Source organism: Leptidea sinapis, chromosome 35 (assembly GCF_905404315.1).
Source record: "Leptidea sinapis chromosome 35, ilLepSina1.1, whole genome shotgun sequence".
In the NCBI taxonomy this organism is placed as follows: domain Eukaryota; kingdom Metazoa; phylum Arthropoda; class Insecta; order Lepidoptera; family Pieridae; genus Leptidea; species Leptidea sinapis.
The window spans coordinates 2,618,061-2,641,233 of NC_066299.1; the positions used below are offsets into that span (position 1 = coordinate 2,618,061).

General features: G+C 35.3%; 1 protein-coding gene and 1 long non-coding RNA gene across 4 annotated transcripts in view; one reads left to right on the top strand and one right to left on the bottom strand.

Annotated features, from left to right (window-relative positions):
* Positions 1 to 20,963, bottom strand: part of LOC126975313 (putative inorganic phosphate cotransporter) — a 41,016-nt gene extending 20,053 nt beyond the window's left edge. Inside the window, exon 1 of one of the 3 annotated variants that reach the window (XM_050823139.1) lies at positions 20,779 to 20,963. In XM_050823139.1, coding sequence (XP_050679096.1) covers positions 20,779 to 20,812 — 34 coding nt within the window. In that variant the 5' untranslated portion in view covers positions 20,813 to 20,963. Of the gene's footprint in view, positions 1 to 6,454; positions 6,611 to 20,778 lie in introns of those variants that run through there. The other 2 variants (XM_050823138.1, XM_050823140.1) reach the window with 2 other exon arrangements.
* Positions 2,907 to 10,489, top strand: LOC126975334 (uncharacterized). Its single transcript, XR_007731691.1, has 4 exons — positions 2,907 to 2,990; positions 5,616 to 5,736; positions 9,333 to 9,508; positions 10,347 to 10,489. It is a non-coding gene; the product is annotated as an uncharacterized LOC126975334 (long non-coding RNA).
* Positions 20,964 to 23,173: the final 2,210 nt, after the last annotated feature.

The window sequence follows — 23,173 nt, forward strand, 5'->3', positions numbered from 1 at the left end:
GCTTTGATTTATGATTGTATTATGTTGAGTGTTGACGAGTTGTACTCCGAGCTACACAATGGATTACGAGCGGCTCTGATTGATGTTTCGCTGTCTGCCATCCACCTCATAGTACCAACACACTCACCAGCTCGAACAACTGAACAACGCTGCCGAGTGCGAGGACTCGCATTGTTTCATTTTCGACTATCGGTGCGACTTTTATGTTATTGTAGTTAACCAGTATATAATATTGAATAATAATAATAATAATTCTGTATATCAGACCCTTAAACATACACAATAAAAATTAAATTAAGTAGACGATGAGAATTACAAATTGCAGATAGAAACTAGCCGGCCAATTCCACCCAGCATCGGCACATTGCTGATAGCATCAGCAGTTCAGCCAGGCTTCTGATAATGCTATTATTACACGTCTCAACCCTGGAATTCAATGATGCAATTCCTTTACGTTAAATGGCATTAAACGAATTGGCCCTAGCCTCCGCGCAGCCTTTAAGCGCTACAGCATAGTTTCAGGCCCATGACGAATCTAAAATTATTATTGCAGGCGACTTGTATGCCATAATACGACTTCATACTATAGTTAGTCCAAAGCTGACACGTGTAAAACGAATGGTAGAAAGATTTCGACAAGGCATATAATTTTTAGAAATTCGCCCGCACTGATCCGTCCAGCATTAGTGCTTGCTAATTGGAAAGTTGGATTTTTTTGTTTATGGAAGAAGAGAACAAACATACATAAGAGTCAACTTATGGTATGTGATGATGACTGGAATGTAGCCCATATTATTTTGTAATACGAACATTGTTAACCTGAATTGAATTTGAAAACCTAAAGCATATTGGGTACGTGACGGGTGAGGATCGAATGGAGGATACCGCGGTAAGAGTCAACGGTTCTACCCATTGGTAGAATAGCTTTTGATTGAATAGGAGATGTTAATTAAAGACACTAGTGCAATGTAGTTTGATCGTTAGAACCTTCAAAAGTTTAATATCTTGTTGATGTGAAAACTTCTAAAACATCGTTGTGATTTGAAAGTAGATGAAACGAAAGAGCGAGACAGGAAAAAGAGACAGACACATAAATTAATAAGATTTAACGTGGCAGAAAATGAGATTAAGTAGAGAGAGAGAGGAAGCATTATACAGTATCAGTACAGATCGCCTGATACCAAATATTAGATGATCATAGTTGACGATGAGAATGTCTTATGTATGACGCGAGTATTAATTTTATATTCTGACGTCATGCCCACGAAGTAATACTACATAGACACCCGGAGAACATAAATATGGTAGCGGTGGAAGTTATGTCTTGTAAAATCCGAGATAATGTGTTTTAATGTCTGTTTTATATTATACCTATGGCATTTGTTAGTCCCAATGGAAGATGTATGGATAATCCCAATGGATAATCAGTATTATGCTGAATTTGTCCCAAACACTACATATATTTTGTTTTGTTTATTTTTGTTCTGTGTCATTATGTAAATAATGGGGATGCCGATATAGAGGATATATTGCCGTTTTAATTTAATAGTTTATTCGAATTGACATAGAAACTTCATGGTTTGAGATTTTTGAGTGAAACTTTTATCACATGATACCTATGTAGTTCTTCTTTTAAAAAATGTGCAACACTCGATTATCGACTTTCAGGTTTTTTTTTATTCAACTTAGACAAGAAAGATTGATACTTCGAAAAATCGAGTGATTTTAGAGCGAGCTCCGACTCGCTTAAAGCTCGCAATATCAATATTGCGTTTGGAGCGGGGCCTGCTAATGAACGCACCGTGCGATTTTGGTTTAAACGCTTTCCTGATGGAAACTTTGATTTAAAGAACGAACCACGTGGAAGACTGCTCACACAGGTGAATAACAATGAATTGAAAGTGAATTACCTACCCAGGAATTAGCTGTATGGTTTAACATTACCTTACCAACAATATTGACTCATTTGCGTCAAATCAATAAAATAAAAGAACTATGAAAAATCGGTTTCTAATTATTTGAGTGATCTCCAGAAAGAAACGCTAAATTATTTTCGATAAGTGTAAGCGAAAAATGCAATGGCCGACCCCAGGTCAAAGGTGCAACAGTGACCTAAAGCAAAGCTTACCAATAGAAAGGTAAAGGTAACTTTTTGGTGGTATCAGCATGAGCATTCGCTATAGCTTTCTCTGATGTGGTAAAGCAATAACGGCAGATGTCTAATGTGCCGAACTCCGAAGTCCGAACAATGATAGCAAAACTAGCAGTGAAACAGCCCCGACTCATGAATCGATCTTCACCATTATTCCTCCATGAAAATGCAAAACCTCATACAGCACGAGAAACCGTTTTAACACTACAGAAACTGCAATTAGGAACCATCCGTCACCTTCCGTATTCGCCAGACCTTACTCAACGGACTACCATTTTTTTTTTGTTATTTGTACAATCGTATACGTGATAAAAAGTTTCTTATTAGGAGGCAGTAGAAAATTCTTTCACATAGTTTGTCGAATCTAGATCACTACAGTTCTATCGCAAATGCATAAATGACCTTCCAGATGACAGCAATATAAAGATAATAATGGTAATTATTTCGATTAAATAAATACGTTAAATTAAAAAAAAAAACAATTTTTCAGTACAAATCGGCAATTTCATACTTTAACCCTAATATTGTATTTGTCGCAATTAAATATATATCAAATTTCTGCTTGTAATAAAATAATTTTCAAATGCCTTTACCTCATGCTCCTCTATTCGATCTTGTATAAACAAATGCAAAACAATCAATAATGAAAACCGGTAAAGTGTGGGTAGACATAACAAATCAGGTATCCGAACGACTTTTTGTTTTTATACGATGAACATTTGGATTTTAGTTACAAAATTTGGCACAACTTATATCTTCATCTTAGTAAATTTGTTATAATATTATGTATTCGTTCATGGTCGTATAACTTACAAGTGTTGGTGGCGATTAAATACTCGTAAGTAAATTATTATTTGGTAAAAATAAAATTTAAGTGCAATATTTTGAAGTTTGTGGTAATTACCTATGTACTGCCTGTTCAATACTTAAAATTTTTATATATTGTAAAATACATGTAAATTATGAGTATTTAAGTTACTTTGTTTTTAAGTATAAACGCATGTTTGAAGTCGATATTTATTGCCAAAAATATATTTTATTTAACTTGTCCAAAGATTGCATTTAGCTGAGTTATGTGAGGAACATACTATATGTGGTGAGGCCCACTGAGTGCAAGGGGATGGAGACAAATACCGTCATGCTCATAGGATCAGTGGAAGATCTTCCTGTTGGGTTATAGTCACCGCGTAAAAAATTAATAGTTATTTATGCAACTGTTGTGTATTAAGGGGTATTAAAACACGAATGTGTAAACACATTATCAACAGTTGCATACAAGACTTTATCTACACCCAGAATATGAATCATTTAAAAGATTCTGAAACAGTTAGCTTACTGCTAACATTAAAACAGCTAGTCCTAGTAGTAACTTAATATCACCCATTACTGATTTTATACAAATAAACTAAGTGTTTATGAAATACTTAATTATTTATTTTAGTAGTAATTTACATTTTACCAACTTTTTTTTACGGCGCGCTAGGTTCTGGTGTGGAACGCGCGTACACGAAAATGTTCTTTTTTTGAAATTCGTACAGATACGACGCATCGAGCAATAAGAATGTGGCTGTTTGTTGATACTCTTTGTGCATGAAGTGATCGAAAAAAAAACCAAGGAGTGTTGTTATGAAATTCAGTACAACATTACAACACTCGTTTGGATGATATTTTTTGGGTTATTACGACATTGGGTGTTTTAATGTTGGTAATAAGCTAACTGTTTCAGAATATTTAATAGAGGATTTAAAGCATGGGTGTAGATAAATACTTTTACTAAAAAGCTGTTGCAACGCGGTCACTGAGGATGTAGAAGCTAAATTGGCTTCAAATACTCGTAATGTGGGTGTTATAAATGATGCCAGACAAAAAAATACTTACAGCTATAGTGTTTTCTTTGACTAACGTGAGTGTTCCACATTTAAATAATATACTTTTTCACCGATTTCAAAAAAGGAAGAGGTTCTCAATTCGTCACGTATGTTTTTTTTTGTGTTTGTTACTTTGGAACTTTTGACTGGGTGAACCGATTTCGATAATTCTTTTTTTTATTTGAAAGCTGGTGCTTCCATCTGACAATGGCAAACATGAGAAAACCATAAAAATCTTGCTATAATGTGCGTTATGAATAACTCAATATCGCGTCAACCAATTTCGATAATCCTTTTTTATTGGAGTCGGTGTCAGGAAAGGTAGGTTTGTAACATACATAGTTATAGGTGAGATGTGATGATGATGAGATGACACGCGACGTGAGGAGACGAGAGGCGAGAGCAGTTCTATCGTGACTAGAATTAGATTAATTAATTAGATTGTATAAAAATACGCAATTCTTTTAATACTTTTAGTGGATATTATATCTATTGTTTTGAAATTGTGTTTTTGGAGTCAGTTGTTTTTATGTTAATTTTTTATTATTAAATGATATGGTAGGTACAGTTTTAGGTAAACAAGTCAACCCTAATGTCGACAGAAGAGGTAAGAGTCACGCGATAGAAAGAGAGGCAACTTCTAGTTGAATAAAAATGTGGGTTAGTAGCGCTGTGCGATCTGAATTACACCTTATTGTATGACCGCAAGAGTCACTATTTCTTTAACATAATAAGCGGAGTGAGACATCCGTACTTGTACTATTATATATTCTTTGCTCGTATGCTCATTTGTCCTTCTCTTCCATAAAAAAAGTATTTGTATTTGTTGGAGTATACGCAGCGTTGATTTGTTACCATGACGACCCATATAGCTGAATGGTTAGTGACCCTGACTACTAAGCTAGAGGTCCCGGATTCGAATCCCGGTAGGTGCAATCATTTATATAATTAATATGGATGTTTGTTTCCGAGTCATAGATGTTTATATGTATTTATGTATGTTTAAGTAAGTATATTGTATTAAATATATCGTTGTCTTGTACCCGGCTATGCCTAGTTTGGGGCAAGATAATTTGTGTAAAAGTTGTCAATATTATATTAAATACTAGCTGACCCGACAGACGTTGTTCTGTATATAATAAATAAAATAATGTTTTTATATGAATTTGTCAATAATATATCATAACATCAATAATTACTTCGTAAAATATTCACCGTGCTGTCGTAATGAAATTGTTTCACAGCAGAACTGTCAAACCGTGCGTCAATAAATTCACTCATAGAAATTATGTACGGACATCAAAGGAAAAACAAATTTGTTGTTTTTATTTAATTTTGCAGCATTTCCCTATTTATTCACCTTTTAAACCTTCTCTGGACTTCCACAAATAATACAAGACCTAAATTTGCCAAATCGGTCCAGACGTTCTTGAGTTTTAGCGAGACTAACGAACAGCAATTCATTTATATATATATATATATATATATTATATTACCATCAGACGTACGCTCTTTACACTCCACATCGATAAAAAAATAATATATGAAATAAAAAGTACAATGAATAACCTTCACCTGTTTTGTTCATTACCTAGACTGGCGATGCGCACGCGGCGTATTGACAATACGCTGTCAACACTGAAATTCATTTAATACCGACCGTTATCCAAACATATCCAGCCTAAGTTGAACTCTATATAAATTGGTCTACACGAGGTAAACATTAATACCATATCAATTAACTTGTTACATTTACCGATAGCACACATAGTGGTATTAGTTCAATCACTTAGATATTAAATATTTATTCAATGTTGTTTCTGAAGTGTTTTTCAATTGTGGTAATTGAGAATTAAAGCTGTTGTTAGTAAATAAAGTGGCCACGGGTACTCTAGCTTGGCTTGTGGATTTATATACGGTGTCTACATGTGATTGAACATCAACCCTTTTGTCACCTTATCACCAGTGGGAGGCTCCTTGCACAGGATGTCGGCTAGATTATAACACACCGGCGCGACAACAGCGCCTATTTCTGCCGTGAAGCAGAAATGTGTACATACTACTGTGTTTCGGTCTGAAGTGCGCCGTTGCTAGTAAAATTACTGCCCAAATGAGACCTAATATCTTACGTATCAAGGTAACGAGCGCCATCGTAATGCCGCTCAGAATTTCTGGGTTTTTCAAGAATCCTGAGCGGCACTACATTATAATGGGCAGGGCGAATCAATTACCATCAGCTGAACGTTGATAAAAAAAAACTGTGTGTGAGCGGGCTAGAGTTTGATAGCCGGCCACTGGTAGGTTCTGGTACCTTACCAATTACACGAGTAGGTTCGTATGTTCCCCGTGACCCCGCGCCCCGCCCCGTCCCCTCTAGTACATTACATGATGATACAAGTCGTAGGTATACAACAATATTTAAAAAAATACTCACCTGTATCAACATGTGTATCATCGTAGCCTGCGTATCGATTGTGTTTAACGAATTGTTATCAGCAACTAACACAAAGAATTTAGAGCGGAACTAGGTACGTCGTATATCGACAGCGGACCAGTCAATGTGACGCATGTCACGGCATCTGTTTTATTTAGCAGCGACGCAGTGCGAAGGTGACACTAACAAGAGGTATCTTTTCACGGTAGTGACGAGTTTTCAGCGTCAGTGCGTTAACTGTTCAGCGGTCACAGAGAAAATGCAGAGTGATTCTTGATACATTATGATTTCATAGTGGGCCAGTCAATGTGACGCACGCCGCGGCATCTGCTATGATTAGTAGCGGTGCAACGCGCAGTTGACACTAGAGAGATACAGTGCCGAGTTTTCAGCATCGGTGCGTTACCAGTTGTCACACAGATAATGCAGAGAGATATTGATACATGGCGATTCTATAGAGGGCCAGTCAATGTGACGCATGCCGCGGCACCTGCTCTTATTAGTAGCGGGGCGGTGCGGAGGTGACACCAGCAATATACCGTGCCGAGTTTTCAGTATTGATGCCAAAGAGGTTGTAAATACTACGTAATAAGAGTGCAGTCATTGGACATAAGTTTGGAATAGTAGTAATTACAGTATTCCAATTGGCGACGAAGTATAATCCGGCTATATATAAGCGGACAGTTCCTTAAAACGTTATTATCTACGTGTTTTACAAGATTATAGCCGTCATCTGTCAAACTATCAATGACTGCACCTTTCATACAATCGAGCGAATCGCTTTTTTCTTAGAGAGTTTTGCTAGGCTGATCGATGCATTACCTATACAGCTCTCACACAGATAATGCACAGTTGATAACATCGGGCAAGCCAATGTGACGCTTGCTGCGGCATCTGTTCTTATTATAAAGCCGGCTCTCCAACGCGCGTTTCTCCCTACGCAATCAACAAAAACATGTCAACATTCAACAAAATCGTCTATCTAAAAACATTTGTTGCACTACACATTTTTGTTTAAATAAACATAGTTTTTGCCATGCCCGGTGCAAAACACGTACAGCAGGGTACTGTCCTATCATTTGCCTGTACTGTTATATCATTTGTCTGTTCTGTCATATCATTTGCCTGTTCCTTCATATAGTTTGCCTGTTCTGTCCTATCATTTGCCTGTACTGTCATATCATTTATCTTTTTTCGACATCCGCTCACATCGTTGAGAGTAATTCATCGAAATCTGATACGGAGCATCGTAAAAGTTCCTTTAATTAAACCGATTTTCTATTTTTAATTTTTGATAAATGTTTTCGCCACTATTAGGGTCTGACTTGAAAACACAATTTTTTTTCATGTTATCAAAATCACTTAAATTGAAATACTATCCCTCCTACTACTAGAAACTAAGTTTTGTTTTTTTGTAAGTACACAAGTCACGCGACGAATAGACAGCGTGTTAAAGAAACATATTTCAGAGACAAATTTTCGCTGGAAAACCGGATTAAGGGGCACATCATAGAGGTGCAACTAGGTATATACCCTGTCACCTGTACAGGTGACACATAATGTAGAGCTAGAGTAAACTTAGTATACTAGCGTAATAGACACGAGAACAATGAGGAGATAATTGCAGCGAGACTAAATTAAAAATGTTCATGTGTGCTAGTTTTACAGATGTGTTAGTGAGTAAGTGAAGTGTGTAGTATTTTACTTATGGTGTGTAATATAATTTTAAGCGGCTTTATGGTGTGTAATAAATTTAAATGTTTTATAAAAAAATGGCTCTGTCGTAAATCCTATTACTCCACTGCTGAATATCTAAATGATCGGACAGACTGGGAATAGATTGTGATTATTTTATAGCGATAGAAATGACTGTACAATGTTGTATATTTTTATTGAAAAGAGCGCAAAAATAAGAATGCTGTGAGAGTTTCTTGCGCCGCTTCTTCTCGGTCAGAGCGCCATTTGTTTCCGAAGCGGTAGTAGTATCTAGAAATGACATCAAAAAGAATTCTAAAGGAATCAATTTTGAGAAAATAAATGCCTTTTATGCCTTTTACGCTACATATTGTATTTAAAATAAATATTTAAAAAAAAGCTTAGTAAGTCGCAATATAAATGAATATTTCGTCCTCTTTTGTATTATATATTAAGTATAACATACATTAGTATAAGTATCCATCCCTACTCTGTGATATTAGAAACCAGCAAAAAGTATAATATAATTGTTGTTACAATTTGTTTGATAACCGTACTTGGTTATCATACCAAGATAACCAAGAATGAAAGAAAAGATTAGAATACCGTTTTCGTAACATATGACTACTGTTACGAAATCGTTCCCAATATTTTATTTATATTTGGTTAACTATCTGTTAAGTCTTGCGTATATGAATATATAAAACGAAATACTTGTGGTAATTCGGTCTCACATATAGAAAGACGAGTGAAGAAAATAAATTTGCTGAATAATAAAAATATTCAGATAATCACACCAGGCTCCTTTGCACAGGATGCTAGCTAGATTATAGGTACCACAACGTCGCCTATTTCTGCCGTGAAGCTTGCGAGACGAACAGGACATTCATCTGATGGTAATTGATACACCCTGCCCATTACAATGCAGCGCCGCTCGGGTTTATTGAAAAAGCCAAAAATTCTGGGCGGCACTACAATGTCCAAAGAAGCCTCCGACAAGTAAAAAAAACTGTATATAGTTCTTCTTTTAAAAAATGTGCAACATCCGATTATCGACTTTCAGTAGTTTTTTTTTTTCAACTTAGATTTGTGAATACGCGGAACTAACGCGGCAGAAACAGCTCGCAATACCAATGTTGCGTTCGGAGAGGGGACTGCTAATGAACGCAATGTGTGATTTCAGTTTATACGCTTTCGTGATGGAAACTTTGATGTGAAGAACGAACCACGTGGATGACTGTCCACACACGTGAATAACAATGAATAGAAAGAATGGTGGAAGCCGATCCGAGCCAAACAATCCAGGAATTAGCGGAATGGTTTTACGTAAACTCAAGTTTACGTAAATTTAATACTTGCGTAAGTTTTCATGCTGATACTGTACGCTATAATTATAATAAAACCTATTTATTTGCAATCTACTATTAAATTTAATTCTTACATTTAAATGACAGTTACCATCTATGATTACATCCATTATAATAAATTATTACTTTTGTTTAAGTTATTATTTATATATATATATTTTTTGCCACTTGTTTTCAGTTAAATTCAATCATTTTATGTAATGCTTGTAAATTTATTTTTTAACATTATGACCTGAATGAATACATGAGTTTTGATATTATTAATTTTTTTTATTAATATAAGAAACGAGACGAGCAGGACTTTCAGCTGATGGTATTTGATACGCCCTGCCCATTACAATACAATGCCGCTCAGGATTGCGTTAGTCACCTTGAGACATAAGATGTTATGTCTCATTTGCCCAGTAATTTCACTAGCTACGGCGCCCTTCAGACGGAAACACAAAAATGTTTACACATACTTACTTACTTATTTAAATTATTTGCATAGTATTAATTATTATTACCGCCTATTGCTTGTTATGTATTCTCGACTTTTGTAATATTTAATTATATTGTGGTGTGCAATAAAGATATATTTCATTTTCAATAATTTGATATATATACTGTCGTTACTCATTATTTCCCCGAATTTAATCCCATACTAATTAATGACATTATCACTATGTTAAATCAGCGGATTAAAATCCTGGTATATTATTTTCAAATTAGACTCATTTCTCATGTTCATTAAAAGTCTAGAGACTCATATAATAGTGATTCGCTATATTTGTGATTAATTCGTACATTCACATAATATTTTAAAGTAAAGAGATTTAATATTATTTAAGGTAGTCGGTAGAGGTCATTCACTCCACCCGCTCGCCATGAGATTATCCGCGGAACATAAACGGACACTTGAATCGACATCTGAACGTGATTTTCCTTAAGATGATTGTGGAGTTTTAATTTTAAACGCGTCACAGGAAATCGAAACAATTCAGACGTGACAAGGTAAAGCGATGTCAAGTCAAATCAACTCGTTAACAACTAACATTATCTGAGGATTATCTGAGTCTTAGAGCGCTTTCACACTACGTCCGATCCGAATCCGATCCGTAATCGTGTAAACACGGTCCGAAGTAGTCGTAGAACTATTTCTACTTTTACATGAGATAAACATGTTTTACAAGAGTCTCGTGCCATAGTTTAGCGAGTCAATATGTCACGAGGATGCCTCGTGTAGAGGCGAAACACGTGTCAAATTGTATAAATACAAATATTGGTGGAATTAACACTTAAAAAAACTTGAAACATTTGGATTTTACGGACTAGATGCAATTTCTTGCCGTCAACCGTTAGAAATAGTTCTACGACTGCACCGGACCGTATTTTCACGGGTACAGATCGGCTTCGAATCGGACGTAGTGAGCTCTTAGGCTGGGTTGCATCATATTAGCTGTTATAGTTAAGGTTCAAGTCAAATTTAACGTTGACAGTATCGCTAGCTTTTATATAGACTGTGCACTGAGTTGCACTATCGAATTCCTTGGCATAGTTAAAAAGTGAAATTTGATATTTAAATCAATGTCAATATCGAATATTTATTTGAAACTTTTCACAGGTTGCTATTTATCATTAATAATAGCTTTACGGTCGTTTTCAATCACCTATCTATGCTTAGTTTAACTTACTAGAGGTACACAAATCTATCCTTTTACGCTTACTTACAGTTCAATAGCTTTTCGACATAAAGCATTGGACTATAACTATATTGCACATAACATAATTGAAAACAGCCGTTAAGCGGCAAAGTATGGACGGTTAGGGTTAACAGTTAAAGTTGTGACGTCATCTAAAAATTTTCAAAAGGTGCAACACATATTTTGCTTAACTGGTACTTTAACACGTTTGTTATTGCCAAAGTTAGTCGACGCAGCATTAATAATTCTCAAACAATAGTTACGTAGGTTAGCAGTTCCGACTTAAATCCTGAGTAAAAAAACTCAAAAACCAGGGATTTGTTCTTGACAAATTCCTCTTTCAAGAATTATCCAATCGTGACAAGATTTTGGAACATGAATGAGAAGAAAGTTCTGTTTCGGCCTCAAAGTCAAAGTCAAATAAACCCTAATTCAATTAGGCTTAAATAAAGCGCTTTCGAATGGTCACTATGAATATTTCTTTTAAATTACTGAATCTACCATATTTTCGGAAAAAGTAGAGCTCGTGAGACGAACATACAAGAAACTCAACGGCCACTCTTTTCAATCAATAGAGTATTTTACAATGTCTGATTACAGCCATACATTAGTACAAAACAAATTAGTAACAAGGCCAATATATGAATCGTGTTCAATTTTTAATAAAGATAGTAATAAAGAATAAACTGTATTAAATATAAATGATATTAGATGGATTAGTTTGACCCTATCGTGGTGAGCGACCCTGCCCACTGAGCTAGCGCTCCCTGGCTTCCCGGTAGGTGCAATCAAATGATTGCACTATTGATTGATATAAATATATGATGAATATGAATGTTTGTTTCCGAGTCATGGATGTTTATTTGTATTTATGTATGTTTAAGTAAGTATGTTGTATTAAATACATCATTGTCTTGCATCCATAGTACAGGCAATGGCTAGCTTGGGGCAAGATAATTTGTGTAAGAGTGTGTCAATATTGTTTATCTTATAAAATTCTCGTGTCACAATGTTAGTTACCTTACTCCTCCGAAACGGCTTTACTGATTTTTACCAAATTTTATATGCATATTCAGTAGATCTGTGATTAACCCATAACATTATTTTTTTCAATTTTTGGACAATTTTTTTTTTTCGATTTTATTTTTTTATGTTAGAACATAAAAAATATAATATTGGACAATTTTTTTTTTTCGGTTTTATTTTTTTATGTTAGAACATAAAAAATACACACAACCCTAAATTTTCAACCCTTTAAGATCAACACCTATTTTTGTATCGCGATTTTTATAATATTCTATTCCATCCACAGATCCGCAATCCGCAAGTTGGCAACCGAATACAATAATTGTAGTACGATATATTTAGTAGGTCTGAGAATCGGTTGCATTCCTAATTATTTTTTAATTACATTATATGGCAATACAACGTTTGCTGGGTCCGCTAGTTAATATTATAATATTATTAGTCGATGCAGCGAGGTAAACACTTCTCCGCCACAGTACAGTACTCAAAAACAGTTTGTTAATAACCAATTTACACTTATTCACTTCCGTTTCAACTCGCCGTCAATACGATTTATATAATGAGGCCATCCGGGGCGGGGCAAGGTCGGCATTCACTCTGTTTACATCACGCCGACCATTTGTCGATGAGTGTCGCCAACAATGGAGAGTTGTGTCTCTCTGTCCGGCGCGGCATCTATCACTGAGGTATCAAATTACGAAGAATTTCGCCCTTCAGTCGCCTACTGTTATCGTTCCCTTTTAAAGTTATACGTCTTTAGGTGCGTTATTAAAAATGATGAGAGTGGGATTTTAAGATGCGCGCGCATCACTGTAACACAAAAGTAGGTGAACTGACTTTTGTGTCATTTGTTATTTTTTTTTATTTCTTCGACCATTATTAAGACAGGCAAAGGGTTCAAGCCCATACAGCCGTATTCATTATTTAATAATTAATTATCAAAGCCATCTTACCAAGATTTTTACAAAATTGTTCTTTCTAAAAATGTAAAATAGCACGAGGAATACAATAATCATTTTAATGATTTTTGCTTCGAAAGGCCAAAGAAGTATAACTTCTTGCGTGCATACATAAGTACACACACACACTCTTTTTTATTCCTCGCAGGTAAGCTAGGGAACTAAACACTATATGTATAAATCAAAGTGTATATAAGATCAGAACAGTATATTTAATCTACATATAACGAAATTTAAGACATTAATTTCTCTCATAAGAATTAACATACATGACATGAGGATGTTACATATAAATACAATATAATATCATTAACTTAGGTTTTTAAGACTAAGCATTGAAAAAACAAAGTATTTCAACAGAATAGGTATCTACCTAAAAAAATGTTCTGATGACATAGACATTTTTACTGATTAAGAGAGACATCTAGTCTCTAAAACATAAAAACTTAACAAATTGTTTAGATTTACAAGAGCGACATCTCATGTCAATTTCCTACTATGGAAATATTGGGGTTGAGCAGGTTATCAAATGTAAAGTAGATCCTGTAGATGAAGCCACACCTGAGAGTTGGAGTCCCGCATCGTTCATAAAAAAATTTGTATTAATCCTTGAAGTGAGGGTTTCACTTTAAGAACTTTACAAAATATTTTATAGTAGTCGATCGATTTTATTTTCGAGAGAGAGAGATTCGTGAGATATTCTTTGTATGTTCTAAGTAATAAGTTATTACTTTTTTGATATTCTCAGCGATTACAAAATCATTGAACATTCAACAGAGTTCTAGATTTTGCTGTCACAATCAGGGGAGAGGTCACGAATGTCTTAACAAACTCTCTAAAGTTTCTACGTTGTAATTTCATTATTATAATGAAGTGAGGTACTTATGAATTAATTATTATATTAGATTGAAATGGCGAATGTCATTACTTATAATATTGTATTGTGATTGAAGCAATTTACAATACCAAACAGAGCAGGTTATTGGCTTGAAATAAATAATTCAATTGATTATAATGAAATAATGAAACAGTATGATCTTGCGATAACAGAAAATAGAATAATAGAAAAGATAATTTGAAGTGTGACGTACGTAAATAAATAAATCTCAAAATTTATTCCTTTAGAATTATTTTTGATGTCAGTTCAAACACTGCAAACGCTTCGGAAACAAACCAACTCTGCGAGAGAAGAAATGGCGCAGGAAACTCTCCCAGCATTCTTTTTTTGCGCTCTTTTTAATAAATTATACAATATTGCACTCTTATTGCTATCGTTCTTTGATCATGGCGTGAACTACGATAGAACAGCCAAAACTGGCACCGCTTTCTGAAATTTAGAACCGGAAGTCAAAGTATGTTTAAACTTTCTCTGACCTGCGACAAGTGCAAGATGCGGCGGAGAATGCAACAGACTCAGAATACAGAGCAATCCAGAAGGAACAGTCGTCAATCCCTCGTCCTGTAATCGTTTAAAACCACTCACACTCACATCACAAATCACACACCTACAATAACACAACATACAAATAGTCACACACTTACATACATTCACACATATTTACAAACACACATACATATATCACGGCACTCGCCGGCGAGTGCGAAGTCTCTTCAAACCTAGGGTCCATTGGACTAACAGATATATTGGATCGTTAGTGATCTTCTCTCCATCCAGCCTAGTGAGCAGGCGGTCCGAGGTTCGAGCCTCCTTCCGAGACGCCCCACGCCTGTGAGCTACATTTTCGGCCTCCAAGGCCCCCGCCCGGCTTAAAAGCGGCGTAAAAGCCTTTAGGGCTATCAGCACAGAGAAGGTTTTAACCGAGCTGCTTACAACCGAGCCCGACATTCACACTCTCGAGAAAAAAAAGGTCATCAATCCAATTTGCACGCATTGTAAAAATATCTCCCTGCCCCCGCCTCACCCCCCGCTCAGTTCTACCAACACTCCATACATTACCGCTTTTAGGGCTTATGTAACAAATTCAATATTTAAATAAAATGAATTGAAAAAGTGTCCCTATAGATGAAAAGTAATCCCGTTCAATTTCATCGCATGCTTGGTAGCGTTTCTGCAAATGAGAACGACGCACAACGGCGTAATTTAGGTAAGTTTGTTCTCTTTTAAAAATTACTGAAATCTTTTCTATTGGAAAATAAAAGGGTTCAGAGGCCTAAAAAAGAAAATATTAATAATAATCAGATCGTATAAATTGTTATGTGTTGTGTGATGAATAAATGTGCACTTTACTTAAATTACTTTACTTTCATGATCAGCCGGAAGACGTCCACTGCTGGACTAAGCTTTACTTTAATAATTATAAAACTGACAACAACAACTTGTTGACAATTTAACGAACTACACCGTTTCGGCGTTGTTTACACTGCTCCATTACTGCGCGCTATGACGGTTTCTGGTTTATTCTGAGGTTACATACAGGCTATAGTTGCTGGAAGATTGGGGCGCCGCGCCGCGGGATATATGCACTGATAGTCTGATATCAGAACCTTCGATATGATATCATTGATGGTAAGCAGTCCGCTGAGGACCAGATTTATTGATGATTTGACACACATTTACAAGTGGCCAGATATGGATGATCAAGTGGTGTTGATAATATTATATACATAATTATTATTATTGTTCGCGATGAAGGCACAGGTTGTTCACGAGTCCGGAGCGTCGTACTGTGGCTCGCAAACCTTTTCACATACTTAATAATATGATTCAGTCACTACTTGACAGGTAACATCACACGAAACCATTATTGAAGTCGTATAGGTACTATCCACGTTGCACTCTGGTAAATGAGAAACCATTGATATTTGAGCATAAACTTGCTTAAAATTTGAAAAACAGCTTCTTGAACGTCGCGTTAAAATTTATGTGACCTCTCTTTACAAATCACGGAACTTGTTATATTTTACCGCAAAGTAAAACATAAAAAATATATGACATGGTTTTAGGCGCTATTTTATGTAATTGTGGTAACTTTTTTGAAGTGACACGTCTTTAAAGCGTTGTGATTTGGAACTCGATGAAACGAAAAAGCGAGACGATAGAGACACAAACAGGTAATTGTATAGGATTCAGCCGGCGAGAGAATGAGATAGATTTCATTACAAGTTCTCGGTCTCTAAAAATGATTTAAAGCGACAGTGAAAAGAGACAGACACATAAATTGATAAGAGAAAATGAGATAGGAAGCATTATACTGTGTTTTGGTACCAAGCGATCATCGTTGAATAAGAGATTGTCTTATGTATGACGCGAGTTTACCTTTACATATTCTGACCTTACATAATATGGTAGCGGTGATATTAAAGTCTTTCATAGCAGTTGAAATCATGTGTCATCCTAGCAACATCTACCAGGACTCCATATGCAGTTTAGAGGCTTAATGTATGTTTTTTAGCATTTTTTTTTTTGCTATAGGCCAAAATTTCTTCGAATTCTTTCCTTTACTGCTTATTTTATGGAAAAGAGGACGAGGTCTCTCTCCGCTCTCAGAGCTCTTCTCGAAGCCAACCCAAATTTTAATATATTTGCGGATAGATGGTAGGCTTTTAACAGAGTGTATGCGGTTTTAGTAAGAGGGATGGATGAACGGGATTACAACATCTCTAGATTCACTTCTCCATTCTATCATACAGAGAATGGTTATTATAATGAACGATTTCAAGTCTATACTAATGGAGAGCCGTTTATTTCCTTCGGTTATACTGCGGAAACCACTAAACCGATCGGAATAATACTTATACCATAAGATTCAGCGTGTTTCAGGGAAGTTTTTAGTATATGTTTGTTGGTGATAATATACCTTTACGTACCTTTTTACTTTTATTTTACCTTTATATACCTTTACGATAACATACCTTTCAGACATTTCATTATATATGAAATTCATACAATTAGTGGGTACATCATTTATTTACAAAAGAATTTGCCGGGTCAGCACTTATCTATTTTTAAAACAAGCTAACCAAAATGTGAAATATACTCTTAGACTGTTCATAAATACTTTTTTATTAATAATTCAGTGATGATTTAAATTAATTTTCCATATATATTTGGAACCTGTTATTCTTATACAAATGACCATTATTTTCCTTGTTTTAGTGCAAATATGTGTTAAATATTGCTGTGATAAGATTACACAGAGTGGGTTTTGAGATTTCTTTTTTCTGTACCTCTTCATTCGGTGGTATTAGTCTTAGGTTCGTGTACTGAGTTATTGATGGTTACAATGAAACTTTCTCTTTACGGTGGTAAAATATCTGGTCATAAACGTATAGATAACATTGTACCAATTAGGCGATAAAAATTCGTAGAGACGTCGTTTCATTATGTGTCTTTTACCGCATTTATCACGTAGAGTGTTCCAAAGAGCTGTTTCACCTGATTCCTGCCATCGAATTCCACCTTCGCACGACACGCTCCAAATTAGGGTATAATCCCCACGATCTGGATGTGTGGCGTTCCACAGTGCGATTTTCAAGGAACTCTCTTCCACATATTACAAAAAAAACTGTGGGATTAGTTGTTTTCAAGGATCATGACTTATGTCATTTTGAGAGAGTTATGCACTAAAGGTCATGATAATATGATCATAAGATAGACTTCAAATGGAGTCCATAAAACAATCCACAAGATTGGCAGTGAAGAATTTCTTAACGGAGAAAGTGCATGTTTCAATAAACTGTCCTCAAAAGGATTGTATTAAGGCCAATGAATATATTTATGTATGAGCCAACGGCTACCACAGATATAAATATTAAATGCAATAGAAAAAAATCAATTTTCTGATAACAATATTAATGGCTAGACACTGTATACTGATGAATGTCAAATTAACATAAAATTACCAACAGACTATGAAATGCCAACGAGCAATATATTTTAGGACTGACATGGTAATTTTTATGTTTTATAAAACACTAACTTCGAAAAAATATATATTTTTTTACCAGTGGGAGGCTCCTAGATGCCGGCTATATTATGGGTACAACATCGGTGCCTATTTCTGCCGTGAAGCAGTAAAATGTAAGCATTACTGTGTTTTGGTATGATGGGCGCGCGCCGTAGCTAGTGAATTTACTGGGCAAATAAGACTTAACATCTTATGTCTCAACGAGCGTAGTTGTAGTTCCTTTGTGTTTGTTCTTAGAAAATCTTTTCGATACCCGTGAATACCCTCATCACTTAGATACAGAAGCCATTTCTGGCCTCTGTAACTTCTCTGCACCAAACCGAGCAACCTAACAATGATCAATTCCAATATTTAAGAACTGTAAAAACCTGTAAATTCTAAGGTGTACTAACTCGTTCTTGTAAAAGACTTAACAGATCTGTTATTATCATTCATTTTGAACTGTTACCACCATTCACCAGGCAAATCTTAAGATTTAGGTTCTTCGAACACAGCAAATTTTGAAATGGATTGTCATTAAATTTCGAAAAGTATGTTTGAATGATGGAAACGTTTCAACTATCGACAGAATAACCAACGTGATTGTTATGTTATATCTATCGTTAGGGTCTCATAAAATATGATTGTATGTGTTGCTTACAGTTAGAGATCCTTAGATTGTAGTCAATAAAATAAAGCCAGTTTGTATATTTCATTCAATTATGTATAAATTTAATTCAATTATGTATAAATTTAATTCAATAAAAAATTAAATGAAATATTGATAATTATTTTTATTTACTTTCTAACACAAGGGATTTTACTCTCGTCTATACTATTATTGAAATAATGTTAAAGTACATATAAATGATTGCAAAACTGAAGTGGCAGTGGGCAGGGCTCGAATGGCGACCACGTACCGGAAGACGCAGTGTTGGTAGGCCCCCCATAAGATGGACCGATGATCTGGTCAAAATCGCCGGAATACGTTGGATGAGGGCAGCGTAAGACGGATCATCGTGCAGATCTTTGACCTTTGACCAGCAGTAGATATCTTCCGGCTGATGTGATGATGATACCATAGCTTGAGATGACAATGAGTTGGTTTTTCAGAAATAAAACGCTTATATGAGAATTATATTTCGATTCAGAGATCCGTTTTTGCAACATATACATATATTAATGAAATGAAAAATATTTATTTCAGTAACAAAAATGGTACAAACATAATAGTGGATGTGACCTTCTAGTAAGTGAGAAACACCTGTGCCAGAAGGCAAAATACTTATCAGGCACGTGTGTTACAAAGTAATAAATTAAAAAATATAATTTATTCATTGTTTTTTGCTATTTAAACAATATCAAGAAATATTTAGAATGTCTAATAAATATTTAATGATAGAATTTAATACTAGGCAATTAAAAAGCTTTCTACTATAGATGAATAAAAAAACCTATGTAACGTTTATCTAAAAATGGTATAATTTATAGTCGTACGACCTTTTGCCCATCTTACTAATACTTAACTAAGTCAATCTTAAAGTGGTCATTTCTGTTAGGTATCCCTCCCCGCTTGCTAAATGTTTGGGTTGAAGATGTGAAACATTTCAAAATATATGTGTTTACACATATTATGAGTACGTTTATAGTATATTTAAAGAAAACTCTTTTACACATGACTTGATTTGCTTACAGTACAAAAAATCTCTATATATAAAAATGAATTGCTGTTCGTTAGTCTCGCTAAAACTCGAGAACGGCTGGACCGATTTGCCTCATTTTGGTCTTGAATTATTTGTGGAGGTCCAGAGAAGGTTTAAAAGGTGAAAATAAATATGAAAATGCTCGAAATTAAATAAAAACAACAACTTTGTTTTTCCTTTGATGTGTCCCCTGTCGTTCAGAAATCAAATTGAAGGAATAGTTTAAAATGAATAACTAATTAGAATCTTTAAATCTTTCTAACTTTCTTAGGAGGTAAAAAGCAAACTTTAATTTAATTATTGATTTTTTCTTATTACTTTATATGGCAATACAACGTTTGCTGGGTCAGCTAGTAAATAAATAAATATAATATATAAAATAATAATCACAATTAAGTAGGCTTTATAAAAGAAGCAGTTATTTGAAACGTGAAATATAATTTCGTTCACATTGAGTTGTAAACGATGATTTTAGGTATTTGTATCAATAAAACTATCAGCTAGCCCTCCGCACATCGGTCTATTATTTGCAGTTTTCGACATGCACTTGGGAGGTTTTATGATTAAATTCCATAAAATATTTTTAGTGCCATTCTTTAGGACTAATTATTGTAAGAATATATTTCTTATCAGAGCTTGCAGAACACACAATGACTGTTATAACCACAAAGACATATTTCGATGTAATAAGTACGATTTTGTATCTTTTGTTAAAAAAATTGGTACTTAAAGGTTATATTTGTATCAGTGAATTTATTGGCTCTTTAAACTTTTGTATTTTTTTTTATAATATTTAATAAGTCTTAAAACTTCACTATGTAATAAGCATCGTTAGGAACTATTTTGGCTAGTGTAATATTTATCGATTATCATACCTTTATGTAATATAAATAGCTGTAAGTTTCTTTATACAAATAAATAAATAAACTCCACATAAAAAAAAAGAGACATCGACAGCGGACTCAATTACTGCAACACAACATACCAGGCTTGACCGGGTCGGTGTTGTCGACGACCATGTTGACCGGCACCTCACGGACCTCGGAGCTGAAGCCGGGACTCTCTAGCGACCGCGTCGTGGGGCGGGTAGGCACTCAACAGTCGACACTCGGCAGGCGATTGGCACTATTGCGGAGTTACGCGCGGACAGCGGACCGACGGAAGCGGATATCGGATCTGATCTGCGCGCGCGCACTGCACGCAGCCTTTATATAAGTTTCCTCGAAGCCTTCAATACACTATTATCAGGTGATAGCGAGCGACAAATCGGGATAACTATCCTTCGACTAATCGGGCGAGGTCAGCCAGCGATCCTCTCTCTGTACTGATGTCGTCTGCACAGGACATCCTCGCACTGGTCGCCCTGCAGAGCCCACAGCTGGTGGTGCTGACTGGCGAGGCACTTGCCAATTACACATTATAATTATAATAATAAGTTTGTACAATAGTTTTTTTTAATTAAAATATATAAGCAATTATGGGTGAACAAGAAGCCCTGTATGAGTAAAGGCCTCCTCCAAAGATGCCCATTCATTGACCAGTCTATGACAGCTAATCTTTTCAGATCATCTTCCCAGCGGGCTAAGGGCTATTTCCCCCTTCTCCTCTGGACTGAAGGTCCTTTCCGCTGGGTAACTTCTGTCAGCCATTCTCTCTACATGTCCAGCCCATTGCCATTTCCGCTTTTGGGCGAAGGTCAAAGCGTTTGTAGCTTTGGTGATGCCTCTTATCTTTGTGTGTCGTATTTTATCCATTTTCTTTACGTTTAACATGCTTCGCTCTAAGGCTCTTTCACATGCATTGATTTACATTACATTACACATTATATCTAGTTTATAATGTAATATACCTTAATTTTATACTGAAACAAGACTTTATTTTAATTCATAATTTAAAAAAACAATTTATTGAAAAATGGAATAATTTTATCAAATTAATGTAGTGTCATCGGTTCTCGATAAATCTATAAAGTTTGAACGCAATCTGGCCGTTTTAAAGCTGGTCAAAATCGCGCCCAAATGAGTCGGTTAGAAACAAAAATACAAACAGGTGAAGCTAATAAAAAGCCTGTAAAAATAAGCCTTATTATGAAGCCTTTCGACCGGTATGATAAAGCTACAGGGTATTTTTTTCTCGTGTAGCTTCTTTATTATTTGTTAGTTAAATTCCTATGAATTCGGTTTAATTTGTTTTTTAAATTAAAATAAAGTCTACTTCCAGTAAAATGTTACATCTACAATATTTAAGGTGTTTCCTCTCCATATGGTGTACATGGTGTATATGTATAACTGTAGTGGGTCTATTGTAGTTATTGTAGGCTGTTAAATAATGACATGAGAGTGTGTCAGGTATTGGCCATGAATACTCCGCTTATAGGAAGAAGTCTATACTTGCGTTATCTTTTCTAAACATGCACTTCTTCGGTCTGCCGCTGTTGCTCTTGTGGACGGCGGTACCTTCAATGCATCACAGCGCACCAAACATTAAGTCTCTTCTACCTTCTTCTTCTTCTTCACCAGGATCACTTTCTACTTTTCACTACTTCTTCTTTTCTTCTTCTTCCTCCTTTACACTTACAAGTCAGAACTAGAACTGCCGTAGGCCACGTTTAGTACGGCTTATATACCCCCGGATCTGTTCTGTTTTCAAAATGATTCTCCCATTCCATCTTTAAATTTTAATTGTACTAGAAAATTCTTTTAACTATATTTATCCTGCTTACATATTTTCCATCTCTTTTTTTTCTGTTCGACTTGATCCTGAACTTACTAGAAATTTCCATTAACTTTAGAAAACCCAAAAAACCTCCATACACTGATAGGTGTATCGAACCCGGGTCTATAGCGCTTAATGTAAACACTTTTCCGCTGAGCTACGAGTATTGCTGACGGAGTTGTTGAAATTATCTGTCTTGTAGTTTGACAACTTTCGTCAGGTACGTTGCTGCACGACATAAAGTTTGACAACTCTTGTCATGTACGCCGAAGCGTTGCTACGCGACAGTAATTTTGTTATTTATTTCCATACATAAGTGATCACCGCCGCCCACATTCCCTTGCAGCACCAGATGCATCATAGGAGCGTTGAAGGTCTTTAAGGAAGGTATAAGCCAGGCCTGTTTTCATCGGTGACAGAATTTACTAACTTAGTATGGATAATCACCCCACGCATATCATGTAATAAATGAAGTATAAATATTAAATGTGCGGCCTAAACAAAATAATATGAAATTCAAAAACGATTTCTATATTTTCACCATGATGCCGGAAGTGACGTAAAGCGGGTGATACACGAGAGAGATATAGACAAACGAAATAATTATAAATAATATAAGGAAAACAATAAAAAATATTTACTAGTTTATGCATTCATTTCAAATA